We start from the raw sequence: 27,326 nt of genomic DNA, 5'->3' as shown, positions 1-27,326 counted from the left end.
ATTTTTCCTAGGCTCCTGAAGAACATAGCAAATGTCTGATAGTCTGGTTTCAAAACCATCCATATTTTGATGACATCGAACAATGTTTGTCCTTATTTCACAAAGGGTCTCTGTTAGGGAATGGACTTCTGTCTGGAGCACAGATATAACATTGTTTTGAGCTTGCATATCTTGATCATGAGGCAGTTTGGACAAGATTGCCTTAACAACCAACCCAGTATTACGTGTGAACATGCTTTTGACACTGTTAGTGGACAGGTACTGACCCACTGCAGCAAGAGGTGACATTGCGGTTATAGTTGCCGCGTCACCTTCAAAAGGTGGCGGTTCCACCATTTTTTCATAGCTTACTGAAAAGTTAAGCTTTTACACATTAGTAGTACCAGAACAAAAGATATTAACTTGGCAGCAAAACCAAACAAAATAGCTTTGGTCTATATACAGAACTTATTCTGGTGAACCCATGTAAAATATTAGTTGTATTTTACTGCAAAGTACATAATAAAACTAGGCTCCAAACATATGACCATGTACCATGGCTAATTTATTGTCTATTTCTTCACATTGTATTGACAGCTAAGGATAAAGAAACAAAGTTTATAATACGGTAAACATAGTGTGACATCATTCATATTATAAAACAACTGAGAACAGACAAACATGCAATTATAACGTTGTGTGGGCAAGTTCAGCATGAAACTAGATTACAGATCAAGATCACATAGACGTTCACCATCCTGTCCTATGTGAGTAGTAATTAAAGATAGTTAGAGAATATCGTAAAAGTACCCATTCGCACCCCTAAGGCACACAGTTTGGGATGATACCAATCAATGGACACATGGGTGACAAGGATGGAGGGCCCCCAGTTTGCACTCCAGTAGTTGTAATTTCAACAAACGCCACCACATCCCTACCCCTTGAGAAGAAGAGGAGGACAAACCACGGCCAGATGACGATGACGAGGAACGAAGCATATACAATGCATCAAAGTTTGGTGATGGTGGGCAGGAAATTGAGAAAAGCCGGAATATATGGGAAATTTTCCAAATTTATTAAAGATGTGAAATATTTTAGATTTTATTTAATTACATGTATCTCAAAATAGTTGTAAATGTATGAATATTATTTGTTTTTATTATGCTATATATTTTCCAAGTATTCATTAAATATATGTGACGAAAATATATATTCAATTTATGTTTTAGATTCAATCATTTTTTTCTCAATGGACTGCCACGTGTGCCAAACCGGTGGTGTATCGTGCACAAAGCCTTTCTGAGTTGTGTAAGAGATTCAATCTAGAGGGTCTTGGGATTTTAATGATCGTGAGTGTGCTCTACATTAGTTTAAGGACCAAATGTAGACCTCCACATGCTTGAACTACTAAAAAGGACGGTACCTATAGAATAAGCTAGATGGTGTCATGAAAATGCAAATGACTACCGATTGCATACACTTAGATGTCAATGCATTTTAAGTGATATGAAACTTTAGCAATTCTTTTTGGGAAATTTTACGGTACATTATAATACACCAGAGAACGTGTATTATATGAGCGATCTAACGGATGAGACTAACTGGGCCTTTTTAAAGCCCAAAGGTATTTTCGACCTAAAAATTTGTATACCTTTAATTGGCCCAATTAAGTCCAGGGGTATTCACCTTTTTTTGTTGCATTTAAGCTTTCTTTGTTTCTTCACCGTTTCTTTGTGCGTTTTATTTGTTGCATTTCAGTTTTCTTTGTTTCTTCCTGGTTTCCTTTGATCTTTTTTTTTCTTCGCTATACATTGATTTTTCTCTGTCTTCTCTCGCTTTTCTTCATTCTTCTATGTGGCTAGCAGCTAGCTGGTTCATTCTTTGGTTGGAACATGGGCGTCGACGCTTCAGTGTGTGCGTTAGAGAGGCTAGCGCTTCACATGGTCATCGGCGAGAAAAGAACAAGATAAGTGCTCTAACTAGCGCTCGTGTGTTGGAAGACCGGACTCCTACACCGGTGCTTGATCATAAATTAAATTTTTTTTAGCGCAAGCGCCCAAATAGGCGCCCCTCCTTTGAACATGCCCTTAATTTCACATCCATAATCTCTACTAACTAAAAAAAAGAATAAGATTTCCTCCATAATGAAAACCATGTTCCTCATTCCGTCGATCCCTCCCTTCCTCCCGTGCCCAACAGAAAAAACTGCCAAAAAGGTCAACCGGCTAAACCCAGGAGCACGTCTCACCCTCTCTCCTCCCCCTCCTCAAGATTTCCCCCGCACAGCCTCCTCCTGTGATGATTCTGGCCCGCGGTGCGACCACACGGATGCCTTACTGCCGAAACCCTGGCCGACCCTTCTCTCCACTCGCCGCATAGCAAATGTGATCATTCACCAACATGCTCAGAGGAGGAGAAGAAGGAAGACAACCCCCGTAAGACAACAATCGATATAATTCCTTAGAACATCTCTCAACTCTCATCTCAGTGTGTTGACAAACGGAGCACTATCCAACTGAAAGTCAAGACACAAAACCTTAACGGCTACATTGTTCAACACTAGTTCTTAAATGTTACACTGTCCAACACTAACTTTGCTCATGTAAAAAAAAAGCTTACTGAACTCACCTAAGAAACCTACTCATCTAAAATTAACTAAACTATAGACAAAAAACTAACTAAACTGTATAGAAAAATTGTTTGTGAATCCAAGAAATGATCATTTAGTATGAAAATGTTTGCGTATTTTGAAAATTATTCGGAGAGTAAGACATGTTTCCATTTTTGATAAATGTTAAATACATGGTGAACTTTTTAAAATATAAAATTATTTTTTTTGTAAATGCGTATTGAAAATTTTGGACATTTTCGAAACACACATAAAGTAAAATCAAATACACAACGAATTCTGTAAATAAATATTTTTATTAGATTTAACTCCGTAAAAGATAATCCAACCGCTTGTTTTTTCAGAAAAAACCCGACTGTAAAACGGATGGCCCAAGTGAGCGAATGAAAAATAGAGAGCTACTCCGTAGCGTCTGGCCCAACCGACTCCCTCCGCTCCGCTTCACCCGCCGCCGCCCTCCGCCGGGAATGCCCCGGCGAAAAATCTCAGATGGGGCAACGGTCCTTGTATCCAAGGCTCCATCAGCGACCTCAGCAGAGCCTACCACCACCATCGGGGCCCGCCCCAAGCCACCTTCACCGTCCCCTGCTCGACAGGTAGCGCCAGCCCCTCCGGCTCTGAATGCCGCCGGCCAAGAAGGCAAGAATCACATGGGGATGCATTCAGCGCCTCCGTGCTCCACCGCTCCCTGCTCGACAGGTGCTCCCCGGCCCCGCAGGCCGAAGCGGAAGCAGCTGGCGCCGGTGAGAGGGAGATGGCGACCTCACACTCCTCCTACCCAACAATCATTGTACTGGATCGTACTAGGAGCCTTAATGGTTGCCGGATATAGGTACCCCTCGCTCGCCAGATCTGGTCATATGGACCAAGGGTTCAAAGGCCTCTGCTTTTTCTTCTGCCAAAGCAAGGGTTCACCACCACTTCTCTGAGACCGAGAGAGCAAGGGAAGGGAGATCCAGCTAGCTTTTGCTATGGACTGAAGCAAAGGGCCAACCAAGAATCCAAGATCCATCTCTAATCTCTCAGGCCGATTCAAGGTAGCCTCATCACGATACCCTGCCTTCTTCTCTCTCGCTCGCTCTCTGAAATTATCATCTCCTGAATCAATTTTATGTGCAGTGCACTGTCTTCTTGTTTTGCAAACCGCGTTTTCCCTTTACAAGGAATTGTTGCTGGTACCAGCTCAAGCCAGTGAACCCTGCAGCTACTTCCCAGAGAGCAAGGGACAACCAAGACCTGTCTCCCATCTCTCCGGTTGATTCAAGGTAGTGAATTGATTTTGGCTCCACCACGCTTACTTTAGCTATGTTTTTTTTTTCTCTGAGAGAGATGATCTTGTGTTTTTCCGTTAGAATTGTTGGTGTTTGTTCAAGGTAATACTACATCGCTTTTATTTCAAGCCAAATTTATGTGCACTGTCTTCTTGTTTGCAAGACACATTTTCCCCGCTACGACTGATTGATGATAGACTGCAGTGAGTGGATCTGATTATCCGTCTTTCCCATGGCAACGATGCGCATGAACCGGTCTTTAGCATGGGATTGTTCGTGTGTGAAGTGTAGTAATAAACAGGACCACTTTTTAGCATATGATTGCTGATGTGTGAGAGGCTATAATAAATTTCAACTAGAACCATGACACTTGTTTTGGATCTGAGGGAGTACCAATTTTTAGCAAAGGGCTGTTCATGTGTGAAAGGTAGTAATAAGGATGACTAATTTTGTTTTCATCCTTGTTTTCAGTACCAGATTAAGCACAACTGAACCCTGCCACTACGTCCCAGATAACAAGAGTAATCTACCCAGTTTTTGCTCTAGAACAAGCAGGGTCAACCAAGATCCCTCTCTCATCTCTGCGGTTGATTTTCAAGGTGCACTTAATTGATTTCAGCTCCACCTCACTTACTCTATCTCCTCATCGGTTTTATTTCAAGGCAATTTTGCCTGTTTGCAAGCCACATTTTTTTTCTATAGAATTGTTGCCAGTCTCTAGTTTGATATGTAGAAGGTAGTAATACCGAATGACTAATTTTTATTTGCATGTTTTAACCCATACCAGCTCAAGGGAGAAGGAACCTGCAACCAATGGCGGGTGTTCTGGATGCTTTAGCATCCTATGTCATCAACATGCTTGCCAACAGCCAGATCCGTCTCTCATCTTCAGTCCATTGATGGTACCTAACTGATTCCAGCTCCACTACACTACTCTACCTATTTTTTTCTCACTAAAATTGATGATCTCCTCAATTTTCTGTGCAAGCCGCATTTTCCCTTTAAGTGGAATTGTTGATAATCTCTAAGGAGTGAAATCTGATTATCATTCTTTTCCGTGGTGGTGACGGGCATGAACCGTTTTTTTTAGCACGTGACTGTTGATGTGTGATAAAGGTAGTAGTAAATATTACTAATTTTGTTTGCATCCTTGTTTTCAGTACCAGCTCAAGCCACTGAACCCTGCAGGTACTTCCCAGAGAGCAAGGGAGATCTATCTAGTTTTTTCTTCTACAACAAGGGCAAACCAAGATCCATGCCTCATCTCTACGGTTGATTTTCAAGGTACACTTAATTGATTTTAGATCCATGCCTCATCTCTACGGTTGATTTTCAAGGTACACTTAATTGATTTCAGATCCATGCCTCATCTCTACGGAGTACTCAATAAATTTTATCATCTCCTCAATTTTTTTGCAAGCCACATTTTCCCCTTTAGAATGGATTGGTGATAGCCTACAGTGTGTTAATCTGACTTCCCATGATTACGACAGGCATGAACCGGTTTTTAGCACCGGGATTGTTCATGCGTGAAATGTAGAAGTAATAAACAGGATCAGTTTCTAGCATATGATTGTTCATGTGTGAATGGCAGTAATAAACAGTACCAAGTTTAAGCATTGATGTACTCCTACTAAAGATTACTAATTTCATTTGCTTTCAGGACCAGCTCAAGCGCGACTGAACCCTGCCACTACTTCCGAGAGAACAAGAGCGATCTGTCCAGTTTTTGCTCTAGATTTCTAGAACAAGGGGCAACCAAGATCCATCTATCATCTCTGCGGTTGATTTTCCAGGTACACTTAATTGATTTCAGCTCCAACACACTAACTCTCTGTGTTTTCCTCTGAAAGATATGACTATCTGCTCCTCAGTTCTATTTCAAAATAAAGGCTATATCTTTCCTGTTGGCAAGCAACATTTCTTCCTTCAAAATTGTTGCTAGTCTCTAGTAAGTGATTTTCATAATCCATCTTTTTAGCATGGAATTGTTGATGTGTAAAGGTAGCAATACCGAGGACTAATTTTGGTTTGCATGCTGGTTTCCCGTACTAGATCAAGGGAGAAGCAACCCTGTAATCAATGATGGGGGGTTCTGGATGCTTTAGCATCCTACATCAACCACATGCTCTCTGACAGCAAGATCCATCTCTCATCTCCAATCGATTGCAGGTACCTAACTGATTCCAGCTCCAGCACACCACTCTACCTATATTTTTTTTCTCTCTAAAATTGAGGATCTCCTCAATTTTTGCGTGCAAGCTGCATTTTCCCTTTAAAAGAATTCTTTTTATAGTATGTAGTAAGTGAAATCTGATTATTCTTCTTTTCCATGGTGGCAACATGCATGAACCAGTTTTTAGCATGTGACTGTTGATGTGAAAGGTAGTAATAAAGAAGACTAATTTCATTTGCAAACCTTGTTTTCAGTACCAGCTCAAGCCACTGAACCCTGTAATTACTTCTCAGAGAGCAAGGGACATCTGGCTAGTTTTTGCACTAGAGCAGGCCATCCATCTCTCATCTCTCCGGTTTATTCAAGGTAGTTAATTGATTTCAGCTCCACCGCACTTACACTAGCTATGTTTTTTTTCTCTAAAAGAGGTTATCTTGAGTCCTTATTTGAAGACAGTTTTGTGTCCACTGTCTTCCTGTTTGCAAGACACTTTTTTCCTTTGTATTTGTTGCTGGTCTCCACGAGATGAATCTGATTATCCTTCTTTTTAGCATGAAAAACAGAGGTGATAATACAGAGGACTTATTTTGTTTACATGACTGTTTTCAGAAGTAGCTCAAGCGTGAGTGAACTCAGCAACCAATGGCAGGGGTTCTGGAAGCCTTGGCATCCTACGTCACCAACATGCTTGCCGATATGGCAAGAGAAGAGGTGGCGATGGTGATCGGGGTCTCCACCGCGATTGATGACCTGCACGTCAAGCTCAGGGACCTCAAGAATTTCCTTGCTGATGCTGATAGGAGGAACATCACCGATGAGAGTGTGCAGGGGTGGGTGGAGGAACTGAAGCGTGCCATGTACCTCGCCACTGACATCATTGACCTGTGTCATCTCAAGGCCATGGAACGAGGTCCATCTAAAGATGTGGGGTGCCTTAACCCCCTTCTCTTCTGCATGCGAAACCCCCTCCACGCCCACGACATTGGCAGCCGCATCAAGGCGCTCAACCAGAAACTGGATAGCATCTGCAAGAGGGGGCGCAGTTTTGATTTCATCGAGCTGCAAGCCTACCAGGAACGGAAGACGACTCGATCTCTTGTTACTGATCGCAAAACTGATTCATTGATGGAGCGGTCCGGTGCTGTTGGGGAGAAAATCGAGGATGACACGAGAGCACTTGTGGAGGTGCTTACAAGGGAGGAGAAGAGTGGCAAGAGTGAAGGCCTTACAGTGGTCGCAATTGTTGGCGTCGGTGGCATTGGCAAGACCACCCTGGGCAAGAAGGTCTTCAATGACGAGTCCATCAAAGGAAAGTTCTCTAAGATGATATGGCTCAGCATCACTCAGGATTTCAACAATATTGAGCTATTGAAGACAGCCATCACTGCTGCCAAGGGAGACCTGCCTGGAGGGGATGGGGCTCGAAACAGAGACCTACTTGTCGGTGCTCTCAAGAATGCCATCACGGACAAGAAGTTCTTTCTTATACTAGATGACATGTGGGGTGTTGACGTATGGGAGAAGCTGCTGATGGCTCCTTTCAGCTACGGCGTCCCTGGTAGCAGAGTTCTCATCACCACAAGAGATGTCGCTGTTGGCCAAAGCATGAAATCTAGGCACTACCACCGAGTTGACAAATTAGGTCCTGAAGATGCATGGTCATTGCTCAAGAAGCAGGTCAGTAGTTCCTGAATGTCAATATAGCACCCACCGTTTTGCACCACACTGTTCATTTAATTTGCTTTCACTTGCTACATGCACCACAGTAAACTCCATATAGTTTTAGTGCTTGTTTTCCTTAAATTTCACCCTAACATGAGGCCATAAAGGCGATAAATGAAAGTAGGAACGAGGCACCGATCGATCTACATATTTGTTATGCATTTGTATGCATGATGTAAATTTTAGAAAATTAATTAATGTATGATTCCACATGCATGCTTGGCCATTTAGTTTAGGTAGTGCATGCATTTTTTTTCAATTAGTTAATTTTGTTAGTTATCCAGCATTTTACTTGTAGTAAATAAAAGAACGGCATGCACTAGTCACTGCCAACATGTTATGTACCCCTTGTTAACTCTATATGCTCAAACTGCTTGTAGGTACTCACATCAGAGAAAAATGAACCTGAGGTTGATATGCTAAAAGATATTGGGTTGCAACTTGTAGAAAAATGTGATGGTTTACCACTTGCTCTAAAAGTTATGGGAGGACTCCTATGCAAGAAGGAGAAAACAAGACGTGATTGGGAAGATGTCCTAAATGATGATATATGGTCAGCATCTCGATTGCCAGTGGAGCTAAACTATGCAATATATCTTAGCTATGAGGACATGCACCCTTACTTAAAGCAATGCTTTCTGCACTTCTCCCTTAAACCTAAAAAGACAGTACTAAGTGTCAATGAAGTTGTGTCCATGTGGATTGGCGAAGGATTGATTCACGGAGACTCGTGTAGTCTAGAAGACGAAGGAAAAAGGTATTACAATGAGCTAATATTAAGGAACCTTATAGAGGTAGATACAAACTACCCTGGTCAACTAATTGGCAATATGCATGATGTCGTTCGTTCATTTGCTCTAGTTGTGGCTAGAGATGAAGCACTGGTAGCTCACAGTGGAGATGCTACTGAAAACAAAATTAGATCACATAGTTTTCTTAGGTTGTCTATAGAAGCCAAAGGACTTGAATCAGATGGATTTGAGTGGAGGTATCTAACAGAGCAGGCGTTGCTCAGAACACTAATATTGACTGGAAACTTCAAAATGCAGCCTGGTAGTTCGCTGATTACCTTTTCAAGTCTACGGACTCTATATATAGAGCATGCAAATTGTGCTGCATTGGTTGAATCTATGTGTCAGCTGAAGCACTTGAGGTATTTATCATTGAGAAGTTGCACTGATATATCTAGACTGCCAGAGAACATCCACGAGATAAAATTCCTGCAACACATTACTCTTGATGGCTGTGAAGGCATTGTAAAACTTCCTGATAACATTGTTAAGCTACGGGAACTGAGGTATCTTGACATTGACGACACACATGTAAATACTATCCCTAGGGGTTTTGGTGCTCTGACAAATTTGAGGGTACTATGTGGGTTCCCAGCTTATATGGATGGTGAATGGTGTAGTTTGGAAGAGCTTGGGCCTCTTTCCCAGATCAAGAAGCTTAACTTAGTGGGTCTACAGAATGTATCTGCTACCTCGTATATTGCAGAGGCAAGAATAGGTACAAAGGCATCTCTTACCACACTTAAACTAATATGTGGCAGTAGACCAGGAGATTATGGATTGGTCAAAGGAGGTATCTCTGAGGAGGACGAGCAGAGAATCGAGAAAGTGTTTGATGAGCTTTGTCCTCTTCCTTGCATAGAATTTCTTCTCATCAGAAGATATTTTGGGGGTCGACTCCCAAAATGGATGATGTGTGCAGCAACAGTGCCATTTGAGAACTTGAGGACTCTATGGATGGTGGACTGCCTTGCTGCACCCAACTCCCTGATGGACTATGCCGACTCCCATATCTGGGTTACCTAATGTTCGACAAAGCTCCAGCGATCAAGCATGTTGGGCCTGAATTCGTGCAGCCACATAGTCAATGTCATCATGCTTCATCCCAAGTTGCTGCCGCGTTTCCAAGACTGCAGAAGATGATTTTACGTGGAATGGTGGAATGGGAGGAGTGGGAGTGGGAGGAGGAAGTGCAAGCTATGCAGGCCTTGGAGGAACTTAAAATCATTAGGTGCAAATTGAGGTGTATCCCTCCTGGCATTGCCTTCCATGCAAGGGCTTTGAAAAAGTTAACCATATACAGCGTCCAGCGACTCCAGTCTATAGAGAACTTTGCTTCTGTAGTTGAGCTTGACCTGTATGAGCTACCCGTCTTGACTAGGATCTCCAATTTCCCCAAACTGCAAAAGCTTGAGATCGATCGCTGCCGGAAGCTTGAGTCGCTGCAGGAGATGGATGCACTCCAGAGGCTCGTGCTAACAGTTGACTACAGGAAGACACGGCTCCCATTGTACCTGCAAACTGTAGAGCCAAGCCATTTGCTGCTGAACTGCAGGACGTTGATACTCATTTCCATGGCTCTGGGAAAGTCTAGTTCCGAGTGGTACAAGTTCAGTCATATCCAGCATGTCGAGGCTTATGCAAATGATGGAGGCATTGAAAAGAGATGGCACCTATTTTACACAAGGGAGCCCTACAACGTGGAGACAAACATCGATCTGCAGGTACTATAGACATTGGTAATTCTTTGCTCATCTTCCAATATGTTTAGTTACTATATTTTTCTTAATCGCCTCTTGTTGATTCTGCTATAGTATAGTAGTTTATCGGAAACGCTAGAGCCTGCTGATTCGTTTTGCTTGTCAGGAGTGGTCAGATGATGTTAACTTTCTCCAATCAGAGGGTGAAGATGGACTGCCTCGTTTAGCTGCGCCGATGGAATCTTCTGATGAGGATGCAGACAACCCAGACGAAATTGAGGAGTAGCAAATCAAGGAAGCAACAACATGCATGGAAAATAGAAATGTACAGTAGGTGGTACTCAGCACACACGTCCGGGGACTGGAAAATAGAAATGGATACCAGCCTGGAAGGGATCACATGGTCTTGAAGCTAATTATATATTACCGCATTTGATTTGGTGTACTGTAGAAAATTAAGTACAGCTGCTACTGGATTGCTGTTCTGTGCATGACACTATTTGCTTGGGTAGTTTCTACAGCTATTTTTACAGCTACTACTCAACTTTTCTTATGCCCCAGTGTGTGTGTATTCACTCTGTTGCCGCTGTACATTGCAATCATTCACTCTGTTATTCTACTGTGTTTGTCAACACTGAAATCCGAAGGAGCACATGCCTATATGACTGTCGATTAAGAAATAAACACAGTGCATATCGATCGTACAAACTAGTGTAAGAGAGATCGAGAATGATTTATATCCATGACCGAACTGAATCTGCTGCTGTTCTTGTGCATGCAAATGCAGTGCAGTGAGTCAAATGAAGGCAGCTCTTCCTCTTTGATTTCTCTGGACTGTGATTGCAATGCGTGGAAGGAACACAAACATGGAGACAAACATCAACCCCAAGGTAATATATATAGTTAATTTATTTTCTTTAAGCTCTTGCTGTTGATTGGATTCCATCTTAGTAGTTCACTGGTGTATATGCTAGGGCCTGAATATTGGCTTACACTGTTTCCTTTTGCTTCGTAGGAGTGGTCATGGTTTGAAACAGAGTCTGAAGATGCGGAGGATGTAGAAGACAGCCAAAGACCAAAATGACCCCGCCGTGACTCTTGGAGAGGAAGGAGTGAAAAGTTAAGAAGGCAACAACATTTTTAACTTCCTACTAGATTCATATGTTTCTGCTCACACGCCGGCATGAAGTTCACAACTTGGCATGAAGCAAGATTAGCTGGACTGGAGTCTGGACTACTGGATACATACCAAGCAGGTACACCAAGTTAGAACAAAGATGTAGATTGCTTCCTGTTTTTTATCACTCCCTGTTTTGTTTTGCTTATAGTACTAGCCATGGTTATTTAAGGCCTGTAGGTATAAGTTAGTTAGATACCTGCTGGGAAAATTAACATGCTGATGTGTTGATGATCAGTTTCATTTCTATCATTCGACCAAGAACTGTATATGCACGGTAGCTGTCAGTTTGTTTCTTGAAAGCTACGTAGCAAATTAAGGAGTCCTTGCAGCTAGCTAAAGTCCATGAGTTGTCATATTTCACTGCTAGCCAGGAAAGTGTACTGCCTTGTTTTTGCTTTGTTTCATTTTCAGAACCCAAATTCTTGCTGACAGAAGATGTTGATCAAGGGTAAGTAATTCTAGCATTACCCTGATTAACAACAGTAGCATGCAAACAAAATTTCATTTCCTGGTTTCCACTTGCAAACTCATAATGTTCAGGGTTCTGGAACCTTACACCGTGTGGTTCTGTGCGGTCAGGTCAGTTCAGGGTTCTGAAACTTTACACTGATTGACAACAGTAGCACACAAACAAAATTCAGATAGGCATATAACATGATTCTACAACTAAATCTTTAACCAAATTCAGGGTTCTACAAAGAGAATTGGGTCCTCACTTACTTGTAACACAACAGAGTTGATGAGGTCGGTGTATTGGATGGCCAGGTTGGGAGACATACGCCAGGCAGGCGCCACCTGGTGCTGCCCTGCTCGACGGCTGAACCTGAGTTCCATTTGTATGCTAGAGCTGGCTAAATCTGAATATATTTCTGGGTGCCATTTGATTTCTTCTGTATGCAGTGCAGCTATATATATAGCAAAATGAAGTTAATTTTAGTTAGGCAGCTGCTGCTCTTAATTTCTTGCTATTGTGTGCAAGGAAGGAAGCAGCAAGCTAGTCCAGGCATCAGGTTCTGAAACCCAACAACCGAACTGATAAATCCAGTTAGGAAGATGGTTACATGTTGTTATCTTGCTACATGTAGTCTAGAGCATGTTATGGTTGTTTTCGTTTCTCTTCTAAATCTGTCTGTAGTAGCCGTGGTTAATTTTTTGCCTGAATGTATATAGGCTCTCTGCAGCACAAGGACCTGCCGCACCAGCAGTGATTCAAAACACACATTGGTTTGTTGTCACCGTGCGTTTATCATAAGTAGAAAACTGAGAGGGAATAAATGGTTGATATTATGGAAACCAAAGAAGCCACTAGTCAGGTTAGTTCATTGATTCATTGCTACCATAGCTTAGTAACACTAACTATTGTTTGGAATTCCTCCGGGTACTTTGACCTTAATTTTGCTTGTGTGAATAGAACAAGAAATATAATGTGAGGAGGATATGCATTGCCGCATCAAGATTCAACCAACTTCGTTGGTCTCTCACACCATCCCTGTAACGAGGATCAAACATTTTTTTCTCTGTGGAAAAATATGCCCGACTACTCATTGAGTTGGGCTGTGTGTATATATAAGCTATTTAGCTGCTGGAATAAACTGCATGTACTATTAAACCTGCTGCTGCTTATATCTGTTCATGGGTTCATTTCTATCATGCATCAATGTAAAAGGAAGACGGAGCCTAGCATTACATACGCTTCTTGTCAGTTGTTTTACCTCCTCTTATGTGACTAGCAATTTAGGACGCCATTGCAAGTGTTACGTGTTGACATGGCGACCGGCGCAAATAAACAGGGGTGTGTGTTGGGTTTGTTAGTTACTGTACTGATTCAGAACCCAGATTGGTTTGTTACTGTGTACGTGTATCGATCATAGAAGAGGAAGAGAGAGAGAGTACTGGTTGATATCCTGGAAGTTCTCATTAAACCGGAAGTAAAGAAGCTACTTGTCATGTCAGTTTCAGGTTCTGAAGAATTCCGATACATCGTCCTGTAACTATCAGGTAATGCTTGATCATCAAATTATTTGTTTGTGGGCTGCTGTTATTGTGCATGCCGAGCAACTGTATTATATTCAAACTGAAGTTCTATGTTTGATCTTAGTTTTTCTGGATTTTTCTTGTCTGCATGGAAGGAAACAGGAAGCTAGCCAGCAGTCAGGTGCACCAGGTTTCAGGTTCTGAAACCCATTCCTACCACACAGACGAATTGCAAATTTCAGTTAGGCAGGCATTGGTATTACTCTGGTTCTTTAATTCTTTTCTTGCAAGAAAAATATAAGTGATGGAGAACAAATTAATATCTCTGCTGAGATCTCTATAAATTGTTGCTTCACTTGCGACTAGGAATCTGAAATTTTCCCTTGATTTTTTTTCCAACTAAATGGATCCATAAAAAAAACAGACACCTACTTGTAAGCCTTTATTTGCTGGCCAAGGAAGGAACTGACTTTGTGGGCTGATGGAGCTAATGAGGGGGTCGCAAAGTCAGCTTCTCATCCACCTTTCCAACTTCTGGATCGACCCGACTACATACACCAAAGCGGCAGTGTCGTGGAATTGTCACGGCAGATGTCCTTAGTGTCAGGACTTAGTCGCGAGGCCAACGCATCTATGTGGTAGCTTGAGAGGGGTTGAGCGGGACGAGAGACGCGATGTTTTACCCAAGTTCGGCCACTCACGGTGGAGGTAAAAGCCTACATCCTGCTTCATTGATATTGATGATGATGATCACGATTACAAGAGTGCTCTATCTTGAGAGCTATTGTCTAAACCTAACTTGTCCAACTTGTGGAACTTGTGAATCTTGTCCCCTTTTGGGGAGCCCTGCCCCTCCTTATATATATGTTGGAGGGACGGGTTACATGTAGAGTCCTATTAGGATTAAGACTAGTCTATCTTTAATACAAACCGGATACAAGTCCAGGTCTTAGCTCCTTGTAAGATAAATGTTCCTCATGCCTTTCCTCTTAAACCGGCCCACCATTAATATAAACCGGCATGTTGGGCCTTGGGCCTTGTCATCCATCTGGAACACGCGCCGGGTCACCAATGAGTCTTCAGGCTCGTGAATCGTCATACCAGTGAACCGCCAGACACGTAAACCGCCAATCACGTAAACCGCCAATCTTCTAGCGGTTTACCAATGAAACGCCTAGTCCGGTCAGGTTATACTTCCGGCCGGTTTACGCCGCGGGGTATATCCTCGACAGGCAGCCTCAGGGCCGGTGCTCTGTTACAAAAAAAAAAAAAAAATACATCTTAGCACGGTAAATGAAGGACAAAGTGAAGAATTCAACGAATAACCAAATCAAACTATATGAGAGAGCACTATGGTCAGTAGTTGTAGACTGAATGACAGAGACTAGACAGTTTCTGGTGATGATATACTAGCCCAGTTTTCGGCACAGTTTGGTTAGACATTAGTTAGGTGCTTATGGCAAAAGAAGTTTTTTCATTATCCATCTTTAACAGCAAAAGAATTTTTCATTTTCTTTTTGTTCGTTTGAACATGGAGGCTCCTAATGGGCTATAGGAGTGCTTACGGACCTAAGCTAACCAAAGAGAGAACCCAAGCCGTTAGATTTCTTGCTTTCCTTATCTCAAAGTTATATCATGGCATAGTCTCCATATCGAGATGGCTTTACCATCAATAAAGAAATAAACTGAAGCAACAGTATGGTCTAAGGGAATCAAGTGTACTCAATGATATCTTGAAAAGATGTACCTGAAATTTCATAACAGCACATACATTACAAAATTAGCAAGTCCGTGTGTAGACATTTACTACATGGAAGTAACACTACAGAAAAATCGGCATGCAGCTAAGCAACAATGGAGTAAAACACATACTGACCAGTAGGATGCTGGTCTACCAGTCTCGACTGCGACGCTTCGATCATTCAGAATGGGCTCCTGTTTGGTCGGTGGCTCTTCCTTGCCACAACACTCTTAATCTGGTCGCCAATTTTGGATGCAGGTTCACTCAACTCACACCTCTCATGCTCCGCTCTGTTGTTCTGTTCCCCACACAATCAATCTGTATTTTCCCTTCAAAAAATTTCCAACTATATAATAACCTTTATAAAAACATTTTTATTTTTTTGGAAACAACATGTAAACCAAGAGTGAGCAGAAATTGCATTAGCTGGGAAAGGTACAGCTGGGATGCCCACCATGAACTAGCATAGCAGTCTCCAATTGTCCATTGATGAAATCTGCTCCAGGGGTTTTGCCCCTTTACAACCACCGGCGACTGGGGATCTTCGTGCTAGGCCCTCGATCACCATCTGCCGAGAACCCATGCTGCCTGCCCTGCTGCCGCCTGAGGTCTGGCCCTCAAGCAGGGACGCTGCTAAAGCGAGCGTACCATGTGCTCGCCGCGTCATGGAGCGCCCCAGGTGGCAGGAGCCGACTTGTTGGGCTGATGGAGCTCATGAGGCAGAGTTGCAAAGTAATTAAAGCCTCTCTTCCACCTTTCCAACTTCTGCATCGACCCAACTTCTGACGGTGAGCCGTAGCGTCAGAGCCGGTGCTCTGTTACAGAAAAGCCTCTTAGCACAATAAACGAATGACAAAGCGAAGAATCCAACGAATAACTAAATTAAACCATAAAGCTCAGACAGTACCTTCTTAGAAATGGCATTACTCAATGATTTCTCGAAAAGATGTACCTGAAATTTCATAACAGCACATACATTACAAAGTTAGCAAGTCTGTGTGTAGACATTTACATGAAGCAACACTACAGGAAAATCGGCATGCAACTAAGCAACAATGGAGTAAAACACACGCTGACCACTTCAATTGGATGCGGGTCTACCAGTCTCGACTCTTAATCTGGTAGCCAATTTTGGATGCCGGTTCACTCAACTCACACCTCTTATGTTCCGCTCTGTTGTTCTGTTCCCCACACAATCAATCTGTATTTTCCATTCAAAAAAATTCCAACTATATAATAACCTTTATACAAAGATGTTTATTTTTTGGGAAACAACATGTAAACCAAGAGTGAGAAGAAATAGCATTAGCTGGGAAAGGTACAACTGGGATGCTCACCATGAACTAGCATAGCAGTCTCCACTTGTCCATTGACGAAATCTGCTCCAGGGGTTTTGCCCTTTACAACCAGCGGCGACTGGGGATCTTCGTGCTAGGCCCTCGATCACCATCTGCCGAGAACCCATGCTGCCTGCCCTGCTGCCGCCTGAGGTCTGGACCTCAAGCAGGGTCGCTGCTAAAGCGAGCGTACCATGTGCTCGCCGCGTCATGGAGCGCCCCAGGTGGCAGGAGCCGACTTGTTGGGCTGATGGAGCTCATGAGGCAGAGTTGCAAAGTAATTAAAGCCTCTCTTCCACCTTTCCAACTTCTGCATTGACCCAACTTCTGATGGTGAGCCGTAGCATCAGAGCCGGTGCTCTGTTACAGAAAAGCCTCTTAGCACAATAAACGAATGACAAAGCGAAGAATCCAACGAATAACTAAATTAAACCATAAAGCTCAGACAGTACCTTCTTAGAAATGGCATTGCTCATTAACTTCTCTCAAGCAAACTTCTCATCCACCTTTCCTGCCGACTTCTACACGGACCCAACTTCCGACAGAAAGTAGTAGCGTCAGAGTCGGTGCTCTGTTACAGGAAAACCTCTTAGTGGTCTAAACGAACAACAGAGTGAAGAATTCAGCAAAAAAAAAATGAAACCATACAACTCATACCTTCTTAGAAACGACATTACTCATAAACTATTCTGAAAGCTGTACCTGAAATTTCACAACTGTACATAAATCACAGAATTAGCAAGTTAGTGTATATATACAAATATGATTGGTTGCAAAGTGACAGGCACGCGACTGAGTAACAATGGACGACAAGACATACTGACCACTAGGGCTTCGCCTAATCATCAGTAGCCTCGCCGAATTATGGCCCTGTTCAGAGGTTTTCACTTGCCCCCAGACGGCCTACACAGAAGTGACTTATTAACCCCAGCTTGTTTTACAACTTCCCTGCAAAGGGACTTAGGCTTAGAAGAACTAACGATCCAATAACATGGATTGCGGCTGTTTGAACAGATTCAATACCTTTGCAAAGGGTGTACATCTGTTCTCACAACTTGAGTCACACCTGTCCTGCCACCAAGGAACAAACAAAGTGCATGCTGTGTGCCGGCCATTCGTGCAACATACATGTACCAGATTTATGTACAAAGGAAGATGTCACCCGATCAATGATATGAGAACCGAGTGTGGTTGCGTGAATGTAGAGAATTCTAGAAGGCTACGAGAATTTACCACTCCGAGGCAAAGCCCTGCACGATAGATCAAAACAAACAGTGTTTACAACTCTAAAATATCTGGTAACAAGGCAAACGAAACCCAACAAAATGATTTGGGTTGATGGAACAACGTGTGGATGGGATGATAATGCACAAGAGGGTTATTCAGGTGGAATGGCAGTAATGTTGATGAACTTAATAAAACTGAGAATAAATCCTCAAATGCTTCAGATAAAGCAGGTGAAGTTAGTTTGTTGCATGTTCTAAAACCAAACTGTGAAGGATAGGATGCCCAAGGGATGCAACATCATAAATAAAACCTGTAGATCTTTATTTACTAGGGATTGCCTAAAATCGGCCAATTTCAGACCCGTAGAGAACTGACTTGGGGGGTGGGGGTAGCAAAGTAATCTTCTCATCCACCTTTCCAACTGCAGAAAGTATTAATGTCACAGCCAGTGCTTTGTTTCAACAAACTGAAAGCAAGTAAATGAGCAACCAAGCGAAGAGTTCAGAAAATAACCAAATAAATAATGTTACTGGTTACATTAGCCTCCAAGCTTAAATAAATAATGGAAGATAGAAAGTTATTGTTGCTGCTTAATACTAGTGAGCATCGTGATGGTGCAGTGACTTGTAATTGGCACATACTACTATACTCAGAGCATTGTGTTGGTGGGTTGTAGTGATCTGAGGATGAACCTACATTCATGATCTCCTAGGTAGAGCTCTGCTATGAAGAGTTTGCCAGTTAACAACTAATTCTTTGCACAATGCATTTTTAAAATGTTCAGTAGCTTCTGCTGATCCATGCAGCAAAACCTGGGCAAATGAGAAGAGATTCAGGATGTGCAAGTGCAGAGCAAGTATTGACCACAAGCACTGAAACTGCAGGTACCGGATATCACACGTGTTAAATCAAAACAAGAACCATCAGAGCAATTATCTACACAAAGGATACAAGTCCATGGTGCCAAAAGAAAAAATGAGTTGACATGTGGGTACTAGGAAGAAGCAAGGAGAATACCATCGATTAATTTTACAAAGAGTAAAATGCTCTTACATATACATACCGTATTGAGGTACAAAGGAAGATATGCCACTCAAGACTAGGATAGCGAACTGTGAGTGGTTGCATGAACTCGGAGAATTCTACAAGGCTGGACGGATTTACAACCCTGAGGCAAAGCCCTGCACAATATATGGAAACAAACAATGTTCAGAACTTCAAATAATATTGTAACAAGGCAAAGCAAACCCATAAAGGCAAATGATTTGTGTATACTTATACTTTATAAAACTACCGGTGTATGTGATGATAATGCTTGTACTAACCAGTTTTATGTACTGATAGAAGATGTAAACTGAGACCTTGATGCTCGTACTGGTAAATTTGAAACATACGTGCTTGGATTCTAAGATGCTAGAAGAATGTACAGGTTGAAGAACTGCCCTGCAGAGTAGATAAAGAAAAAGGGGGTTACTTAGGTGGAATGACAGTAATTCCAATGAACTGAGCAAAACAGAGAATAACTACTGCGATGCTTCAGAGGTTAGGAAAAGGCAGGGGGAATCAGTGAGTGAGAAGTAGGAATGAGTGGCTGTTACCTTTGGTCAGATTAAGTTCTGATCTTCGGGATGGTTCCTCTTAACTTGCGACACTGCCTTTTTAGCTCCTCATTGTTACACTCACTGACATCTAGTACTTGCAGTGATCTTGGGAGGCCATCCTCCGGCAGCGACTTTAAGGCGGGGCAGTCCCTGATTTCCAAATTTTGCAGAGAGCTTGGGAGGCCGTTTTTGGGCAGAGACATCAGGGCAGGGCAGTACCAGATTTGTAATACGTGCAGCGAACTTGGGAGGCAGCCCTTGGTTTGCGACTAGATGGAAGGACATCGCCAGATATCCAACTTTTGCAGAGAACTCGGAAGGCCATCCTCTGGCAACGACAGGATGACTTGACAGGTCACTATTTGTAATGTCTTGAGGCTGGCAAGTCTATGCAGACCTGCTGGGAGGCACTGCAGCTTCTCGAAATCACAGAACATAAGCGTCTGGAGGGAGGTGAGGAGCTGAAGGGCCTTCTCTTGCTCGTGTGTGAAGCGCTCGGCATCTTGGTTCCAACCAATAATTAGGGTGGTGAGGGAGAAAGAGAGGATGCTGCAGATATGTGCAGTAAGGAGTCCTGCAACATCATCTGTGATCACCTTAAGCTCCTGATGTGTAGAGGAGCGGGGAAGAAGCTCCTTGTCATGAGGCTCAGAACCGACAAAGAATCTGGGGGTTTTGCTCGTGCTCAACAATTTAAGGGAGGAGAGACCTAGGAGCCCACCTCCTTCCTTGTCACCTTCCATTGAATTGGAGAGCAAGCTCAGCTCTGGGCACTCTCTGATCCGCAACTCCTGAAGCTGGGGAGGCAAGAGCAGCACTCCGTCTCCTCCTCCTTTTCCCTCTTGCTGCTGCTGTCCGATTTGCCCATGATGCAATTGTTCTGTAGAAGAAGATGATGCTGATGATGGCCCCGCCACACCGAGCCATTTTATCCCCTGACATTCCTCTATTGTAATTTGGGTGAGCTCCGGCATCAGAAGGAACAATTGTGTCAATTCCTTACCACTGCAACCACATCGCCTGACACCTATATTTTTAACAGGTAGCAGGCATCGGACGTGGATCACACTTTCAACCGGGTATATTATATTACTTGAGCCACCTATCAGCTGGAGGAACTGCAGAGATGTTAGCATTAGGAGGCAATCGAGCGGCAGAGGGGAGCAATTTTCCATCACCAATCTTCTCACGTAAGTTAGATTAGAGAAAACCAACCACTCATTCAAGGACACACTATCCTGGCCATTCTTTCCCCACGCTTCCAATGAAAAACTTGTAATGTCTGGTGCGTAAATAAACTCTTCTTCGTAAACTAACCTCTCAAGACCAGAGCCCAACCGATTAAACTCAATGGAGCATGGACCAGAAGTCCAAGGGATTGGAGGCAATGATAATAGCTTAGGGCAGTCTTCTATCTTGAGAGACTTTAGTCTAGGAAACCAAGCCATGCTCTTCTCTTGCTGTGGCAGACCACAACTAACATGTGAAAATCGAACCTCAGTGAGTTCAGAGCAACCTACAATGGTGAGTTCTTCCAGGTGAGAGAACAAATAAGAAGTATTGTCCCCAACCCATTTTCTCAATCTTGGTATCTTAACCAATTTTAGCCTGTGCAAAAACTGAAATCTTTGGCCTAAGATACAGCCCTGGTACTCTTCACCAACATCATTAACCATCCACATCTCTCCTAAAGGTGGAAGGTTTCCCCAAGACAAATCATCCAAAGAAAGAGATTCCAGATTCTTGACGGAGAGGTTTGCACCAAGCCATCGTGGACAATTAGTGCCTCCATGCCCTCTAATGCATAGGTATCGAAGATTGCTATGTGGTATTAGATTTTCAAGGACACTTTCTTCAAATGCAGGATTTCTGTTAGGTCTGTGAACATCCCATTCTAATATTAACTCTTGTATGCGGCTTTTCTGTATCAGTTTTGATTCAGTTGCTTCTCCTTCTGATTGAACCTTTTCAAGATTGTAAATGCCATGTGATCCTCCAATATGTTTCAGTTTCCCTAGTTGACTCAGTTCAAAACCCTTACTTTCTTGTCCCACTCTAAATGCCCTTAACTCGTTGATGAATTTTAGTTTTCCCACCGCAAATATGTCAGAGTGAAGTTCTTTTCGGGGCACAACAAAATGACGCAATTTTACCAAGTTGCTGGTATGTCTCGTTGCGAAGTCACCCTCCCATCCTTGAAGATCAATGACTTCCAAATGATATAATCTACACAACACACTAGGTATGCACACGCTCTTGTCACCATGCCCTAACTGGCAGCGGAATAAATTAACATACACTGACTTGATCCTTAAGTAGCGAAGGTGGATAAGATTTGAAAAGTTGGGCAACACATCCTCCACATCATATGACACTCCAGATAAAAAGACAGTTCGAAGGGCTCTAGCTTCCCAAAACAAACCACGAAAAACACAAGAAAAATTTCCATGGTATTTTCCAAATAACATCAAAGTGTGTAGGTTTTGAACTTCTAAACTTTTTTCCATTTCACACAAATCCCTCTTGTAGTTTTCAAAAGTCATTGCGTCCTCGATGTCTGCGTCATCTACAATGATAGACAAATGACGTACAGACCGGGGGATTTGTATGGACATCACATTAGAGCTACATATGCTGAGACACTCATATGATGAGACCTTCACAACCAATTCACGCAGTAGGTCATGGATGGTGTAATAATGACAGCCCAATCTTGATACATTCTTTTTGAAAAACCCCTGATTAATCAAGTCAGTTAAGTAACACGACCCAACATCTTCAATTGTTTTCTTTTTATCATCTGAGTGTAAAATACCTAGTCCAATCCACAAACAAACCAACTCTTCTGTATGAAATTCATAATCTTCAGGAAACAGTGCACAGCAGGAAAGACATTGTTGCAGATGGAAAGGGAGATAATCATAGCTAAGCTTGAGAGCTGGCATAATGTCATAATCGTTGGCTTGTAACTCCCACTCTTTGCTTTCCAAAATTCTTGTCCAATGGTAAAATGTAAGTTGGTTTCTAAGCAATCTACCCACAGTTTTTGCAGCAAGAGGGAAACCCTTCAATTTTTCCACTATTTTGCACCCAACATCATATAATTCAGGATGATGTTCCCATGGTTGTTGTTGGTCACCAAATACACATTCTTCAAAGAAAGACATAATATCTTGAGGATCTAGACGTTCCATTTCTATATAATGGTCAATTGTCGTAACCATGTTTGCTACCCCTGGAATTCGAGTTGTGACTATAACCATATTGCCATTTGTCCCCACATTGTTTAACAAAGCTAATAGTTTTTTCCACTCAATGTCATGATATTTCCACACATCATCCAAGACAAGTAAGAACCTCTTTGATCTTAACCATTGTTCAATTAGCTCTTCATTGCTACTATTTTGACGTTCACGTATTTTTGGAGGGATGTGTTCCCAAATCTTTTGAGCCAACCAATTTGCAGTGAAGTTGAGAGAGACACATATCCATATTCTAACCTCGAAGCAGCTCTTCAGTTCTTCTAATATATGTTGTGTTAAGGTTGTCTTCCCAATACCCCCTGGCCCAACAATTGGAAGGACGGTAAGCTGTTTCAAAGAATATTCACCATGGATGAGGCCATCTATAATTTTCTTTTTCTGGGTATCCCTCCCATATAGTTTAGGCTCTATAATTTTTGGGGTGGTTTCACGATGATCCGTAGCAATGCCTTGGGCAGGGATACGGCTTAAGCTTAATAGCTCTAGATTAAGAATGGTGGAGACCATATCACATACAGGCTTCAGCTGCTCTATGATGTTTATCATTCTTTTGGAGATTTCCACCCTATCAAACTTCAATTTTGGTGTTTCCTCTGTGGTATGAATTCTGTGTGGTTCCTTGGGCGGGTAGGCATCACAGAGGAGTCGCCATTCACTTGCAGCTGGCATGTCAGACGATTCGGCCAACTCATTAGTATGAGAAGAGTAGCATGGCAAGTGCTTACCAATAGCTTGAAGCATGGAAAGCATCATCATGCATCCATCTCCGCCACATGAGCCGATGCCACCATCTTCTTGGTCATCAGGGCACGAGCTGGAGGAGATGGAATTGATCTTCCCGGCAACAGCTCTAGCCGTGTGGCGAGCGTTATGTACAAGGCCCTGGAGGCAGCCCTGGTCATCCACATTGGTTGCTGCATCGCAGGTGCCATCCAGCTTGTCCTGGATGCAAAAGTAGTCCAGCTCATCGAGCGCGTCGTCTGCAACGTACGCCAACTGTCGTAGCTTGTGCAACAGCTCCTTGAGCGTGGGGTTGGACAAGTCCCTCTCCCGCCCCTGTGCGTTGTTGAGCATCCCCTGAGCATAGAGCAGCTGCATCTTGAGGGCGTTGACGTTGGGGCCGAGCCCGGTGCTAGCCGCCCACGCCTTCAGGAAGTCGTCCTTGACAGGGCTCAGCGCCTTGGTCACCACCCACTGTGCTGCACTGACGGCCACCTCCATAGCCGTGTTGCGTGCTGCACCGCTAGAATCAACAACTTGGAGCTAGGGCACAAGCTAGCTGCACCTGCACGTAGAAAAAGTAACCCGCCCGTTTGCCGTTAATTAACCACTAGCAGCAAGCTATAATAAAGATATCATTATATGTAGCCTTTTCAGCCGAACTCACAAACACACGGACGCGTGCATGCGAGATTGGATTGATGGACAGAGATATTTGCCGCCATGCGCAACACAATGCAGCTTTTCTGGTTTTTTCTTTGCTTTATATACACTACTGGACTCGCGGTCTATGCCTACGGCCACGGGCCGTCGGCATAGGCCCCTAAGCCGTCGGCATAGATCTATGCCTACGGTTGCCGTCGGCATAGGCCCGTCGGCGTAGATGTCGTCAGCGTAGTCTTGTCAGACCGTCGGCATAGTATAGCCGTCGGCATAGGGGCCTATGCCGACGGCCTGACGTCAGCCGTCGGCATAGTATAGCCGTCGGCAGTGTTTTTCGTCTGACGGCAACGGACGGCGCCGTCAAAAGCGCTGACGAATCACGCAATGCCACGTCACAAAGCTATGCCGACGGCAACGCCGTCGGCATACCTCTGCCACGTGGCAACCCCTGGTACTCCTGGTGGCAGGGCTATGCCTACAGCAAAGCCGTAGGCATAGATGAATCTATGCCGACGGCTTTGCCGTAGGCATATCTATGCCACGTGTCATCTCCTGGTTCCTCCTGGCAGCAGGGCTATGCCTACGGCAAAGCCGTTGGCATAGATTTTCAGCTATGCCTACGGCTTTGCTGTAGGCATAAAAAGTCTATATTCATAATAAATAAGACAAGTGATATTGCAAAAACTGAATAAAAGAAACTATATTCATAATAAATGAAGCATTGCAATTATTTGGCCTGAATAATAAACAATAGACTTTATTAATATGAATGTCAACTACAAGCATTCAGGAATTACACTTAGAGGAAAAGGAAATAAAAGAAGAAAGGAAAAGTCCTAAACTAAACCTATACTAAACTATCTACTTCATCTTCTGCTTCTTTCTTCTAGTTCATCAACCTGCAAAACAAGAAACAACAAATAGGAAAAACTTGATTAAGGTTAAAATGTAGCATTCCCCTTATGGAAATGCCTTTGCTGTAGGAGCTAGCACTTAGGAGTTTGGAAACATTAGTCAAACCCCAATCAGATTAAGTTGATAAAAGAAACATTAGAAGAGAGCCAACACTGCATAAACGGAGCCAATGGAACAGTAACCAGCAAGGCCAAAAGGAATAGGTTCAATTGGCAGTAAAGAATAACCCAATAGAGAAGTAAAGCCAGCAAAGTATAGATCAAAGCTAAACCCAAAGATCAACTCAAATTAGCACTAACTCCATGATTAGGGGATCCCTCGATTAAGCTTGGGTTAGTTTTCAGATGAAATCCAACTAACCCACTACTAACCAACTAACCCAGAGGTAGGGTTTGAAGTAGGGATTGTCCTCAGGCAACCTAGTAGTGCTAGGACTATTGCATCATTGGATCAAGTAGTGCAGCATCTGCTGTTAAGTAATGGTGAGAGCCTCAGGACACCATCATTGGCATGGCAAGATTAAGGAGCACCTATTCTTATCAGTGAGAGTATGAGAGAGAGAAAGAAAGTGAAGAGACCAGTGTAGCATCTGTTCAAATCAGATTTAAGAGAGGGAATTGGCAAGGAAAGATACAGTCCATAACCTGCAAGAATAAATAGGCCATTGATAGCACATTTACTAAACATCTGCCGTAAGCAGAAGTGCAGAACACATACACCCACTTACACATGGGTTCTATTCTGTATATAGGTACACAAGCACAACACATGGACCTGGTATAGATAGGAGTATAAGCATGCATCAAAATCATCTGAAATATCTGAAATAGCTAAAGCAAAGAAAGAGTTAACACTACATGCAACCATGAGGACTATATCCTGTACAATATACAACTAAACCACCAGTAGATGATGTACTAAACCATACAAGAAATACCAACACATGGTATTTAGATAAAGACTAGTATATATCAAACACACATACCAGCTTGAAAGAGAAACTATAATTTTATACCACTACAGGAGCAAATCATGAACAACACAGAGTAATTGCAGTAAAGAGATGAATCAGTATATGTTGATCAATAAGAAAGTTACAGCTATATACAAATGAAGGACTATATCCTTTATAAGATAACAAAGAAACAGTAGCACTTGTACATATGAATAAATAGAACCAGCAGCCAACTAATAAAGAAACTAGCATGTGCTATAGGACAGGAACAATAACATCTATAAGACCAAGATAATTGCAGTGATAGACCAACAATAGCATAGAATTTCTTGTAATCAGTCCATAGACATGAACTAGAACTAGAATATGAACATGTAAAGCAGCAGGAGCATAAGTAGACCAAAGTCCACCTTACCAAATCCATAAAGATAGCACAGTAATCAATTGAGCTAATAATAGGTGAGCCAACCTTCACCAAGCACTAACAGGACACGCGGAGCAGCATCAAATCGACCATGACATGCCCGAAGAGAGTAGTACGAGCAGGGGAGCAGAGGGATTGAGGAGCTTACCATAAGCAATGCCACCACCATGGTTGCGGTGTGGCCAAATCACCGCCGTCGCACGGTGGCAGGCGATAAGGTAGTCGAGGCTGACGGATCTGGGGCAGTAGCACCACAGGCAAAACCCAGGAGGCGCTGGTGCACAAGGAGGCACGGGAGGTGGCGCAGGCGACTAGATCCACGAGCAAGAGCACGCCGACGACAAACCTCTCCCCACCACCGAAACCCTATAGAGGGAGAACCGATGGGGGCGACCATGGGCGGCAGGGAGAAGCGAATCGAATGAGTGGAGGAGGTAGAGCGGCTCAACGGGGAGCCCTGGGTAGCTAGCTCAGCGACAGAGCTCGCCGGAGTAGGCTGGAATCGGCCGGCGACCGAGGCGGCGATGTGAGGCGACAAAAGAGAGAAGGGGATCGAGAGATAGGGGCTCGGGATCGAGAGAGAGGGGCTTGGATCGAGAGAGAGGGGCTTGGATCGAGAGAGAGGGGCTCGGGAGCTCGCCGATGCCTGACCCGCCGCCCGCTGGCCTCGCCGTCGCCGGAGGTGAGGTGGCGGCCGAAACCCTAGCTAGCACGGGGGACGATGGAGGGCGGGAGCGCCGATTCTGGACGGAGGGGAAGGAGGCGTGGAGCTTGGGGAGCTCGGGGGAGTGCTTCCCGTCGCCGGAGCTCACGGGAATAGGCCGGCGTGGGTGGTGGCGGCGGCGAGGGAGAGGGGTTCGTGGGGGAGAGGAGCGAGGTCGCGAGACAGAGAGGGGGGAGGCGTTCGGTGGAGTTGGGTGGGCTCTATCTCGTGGGCTCTTTTTTTTGTCCTTTTCTCTAGATGGATGGATGGATGGCTGGATGGATGTGGGGTGGAGAGCTAGATGGATGGATATGCGCCACGTCATCGATCCGTGGCACAAACGTTTCCACCAATA

At 43.5% G+C, this 27,326-nt stretch overlaps 1 protein-coding gene and 1 pseudogene across 1 annotated transcript; one reads left to right on the top strand and one right to left on the bottom strand.

The window, feature by feature from the left end:
* The first annotated feature begins 3,036 nt into the window (after nt 1-3,036).
* Nucleotides 3,037-13,404, top strand: LOC125508615 (annotated as a pseudogene).
* Nucleotides 13,405-19,378: 5,974 nt separating this feature from the next.
* LOC125532616 (putative disease resistance protein RGA4) lies at nt 19,379-23,812 on the bottom strand. The gene is made up of 3 exons (XM_048696615.1): nt 22,366-23,812; nt 20,387-22,305; nt 19,379-20,326 (listed from the first exon to the last, which is right to left on the bottom strand). The coding sequence occupies exons 1-3, from the start codon at nt 23,810-23,812 to the stop codon at nt 19,598-19,600; spliced, it is 4,095 nt and encodes a 1,364-aa protein (XP_048552572.1). The 3' UTR covers nt 19,379-19,597.
* Between the last annotated feature and the right edge of the window lie 3,514 nt (nt 23,813-27,326).

The sequence above is a fragment of the Triticum urartu genome, chromosome 1 (assembly GCF_003073215.2).
Source record: "Triticum urartu cultivar G1812 chromosome 1, Tu2.1, whole genome shotgun sequence".
Classification (NCBI taxonomy): domain Eukaryota; kingdom Viridiplantae; phylum Streptophyta; class Magnoliopsida; order Poales; family Poaceae; genus Triticum; species Triticum urartu.
The sequence above is the reverse complement of the archived record's forward strand: the minus strand, read 5'-3'. Positions and strand labels throughout refer to the sequence as shown.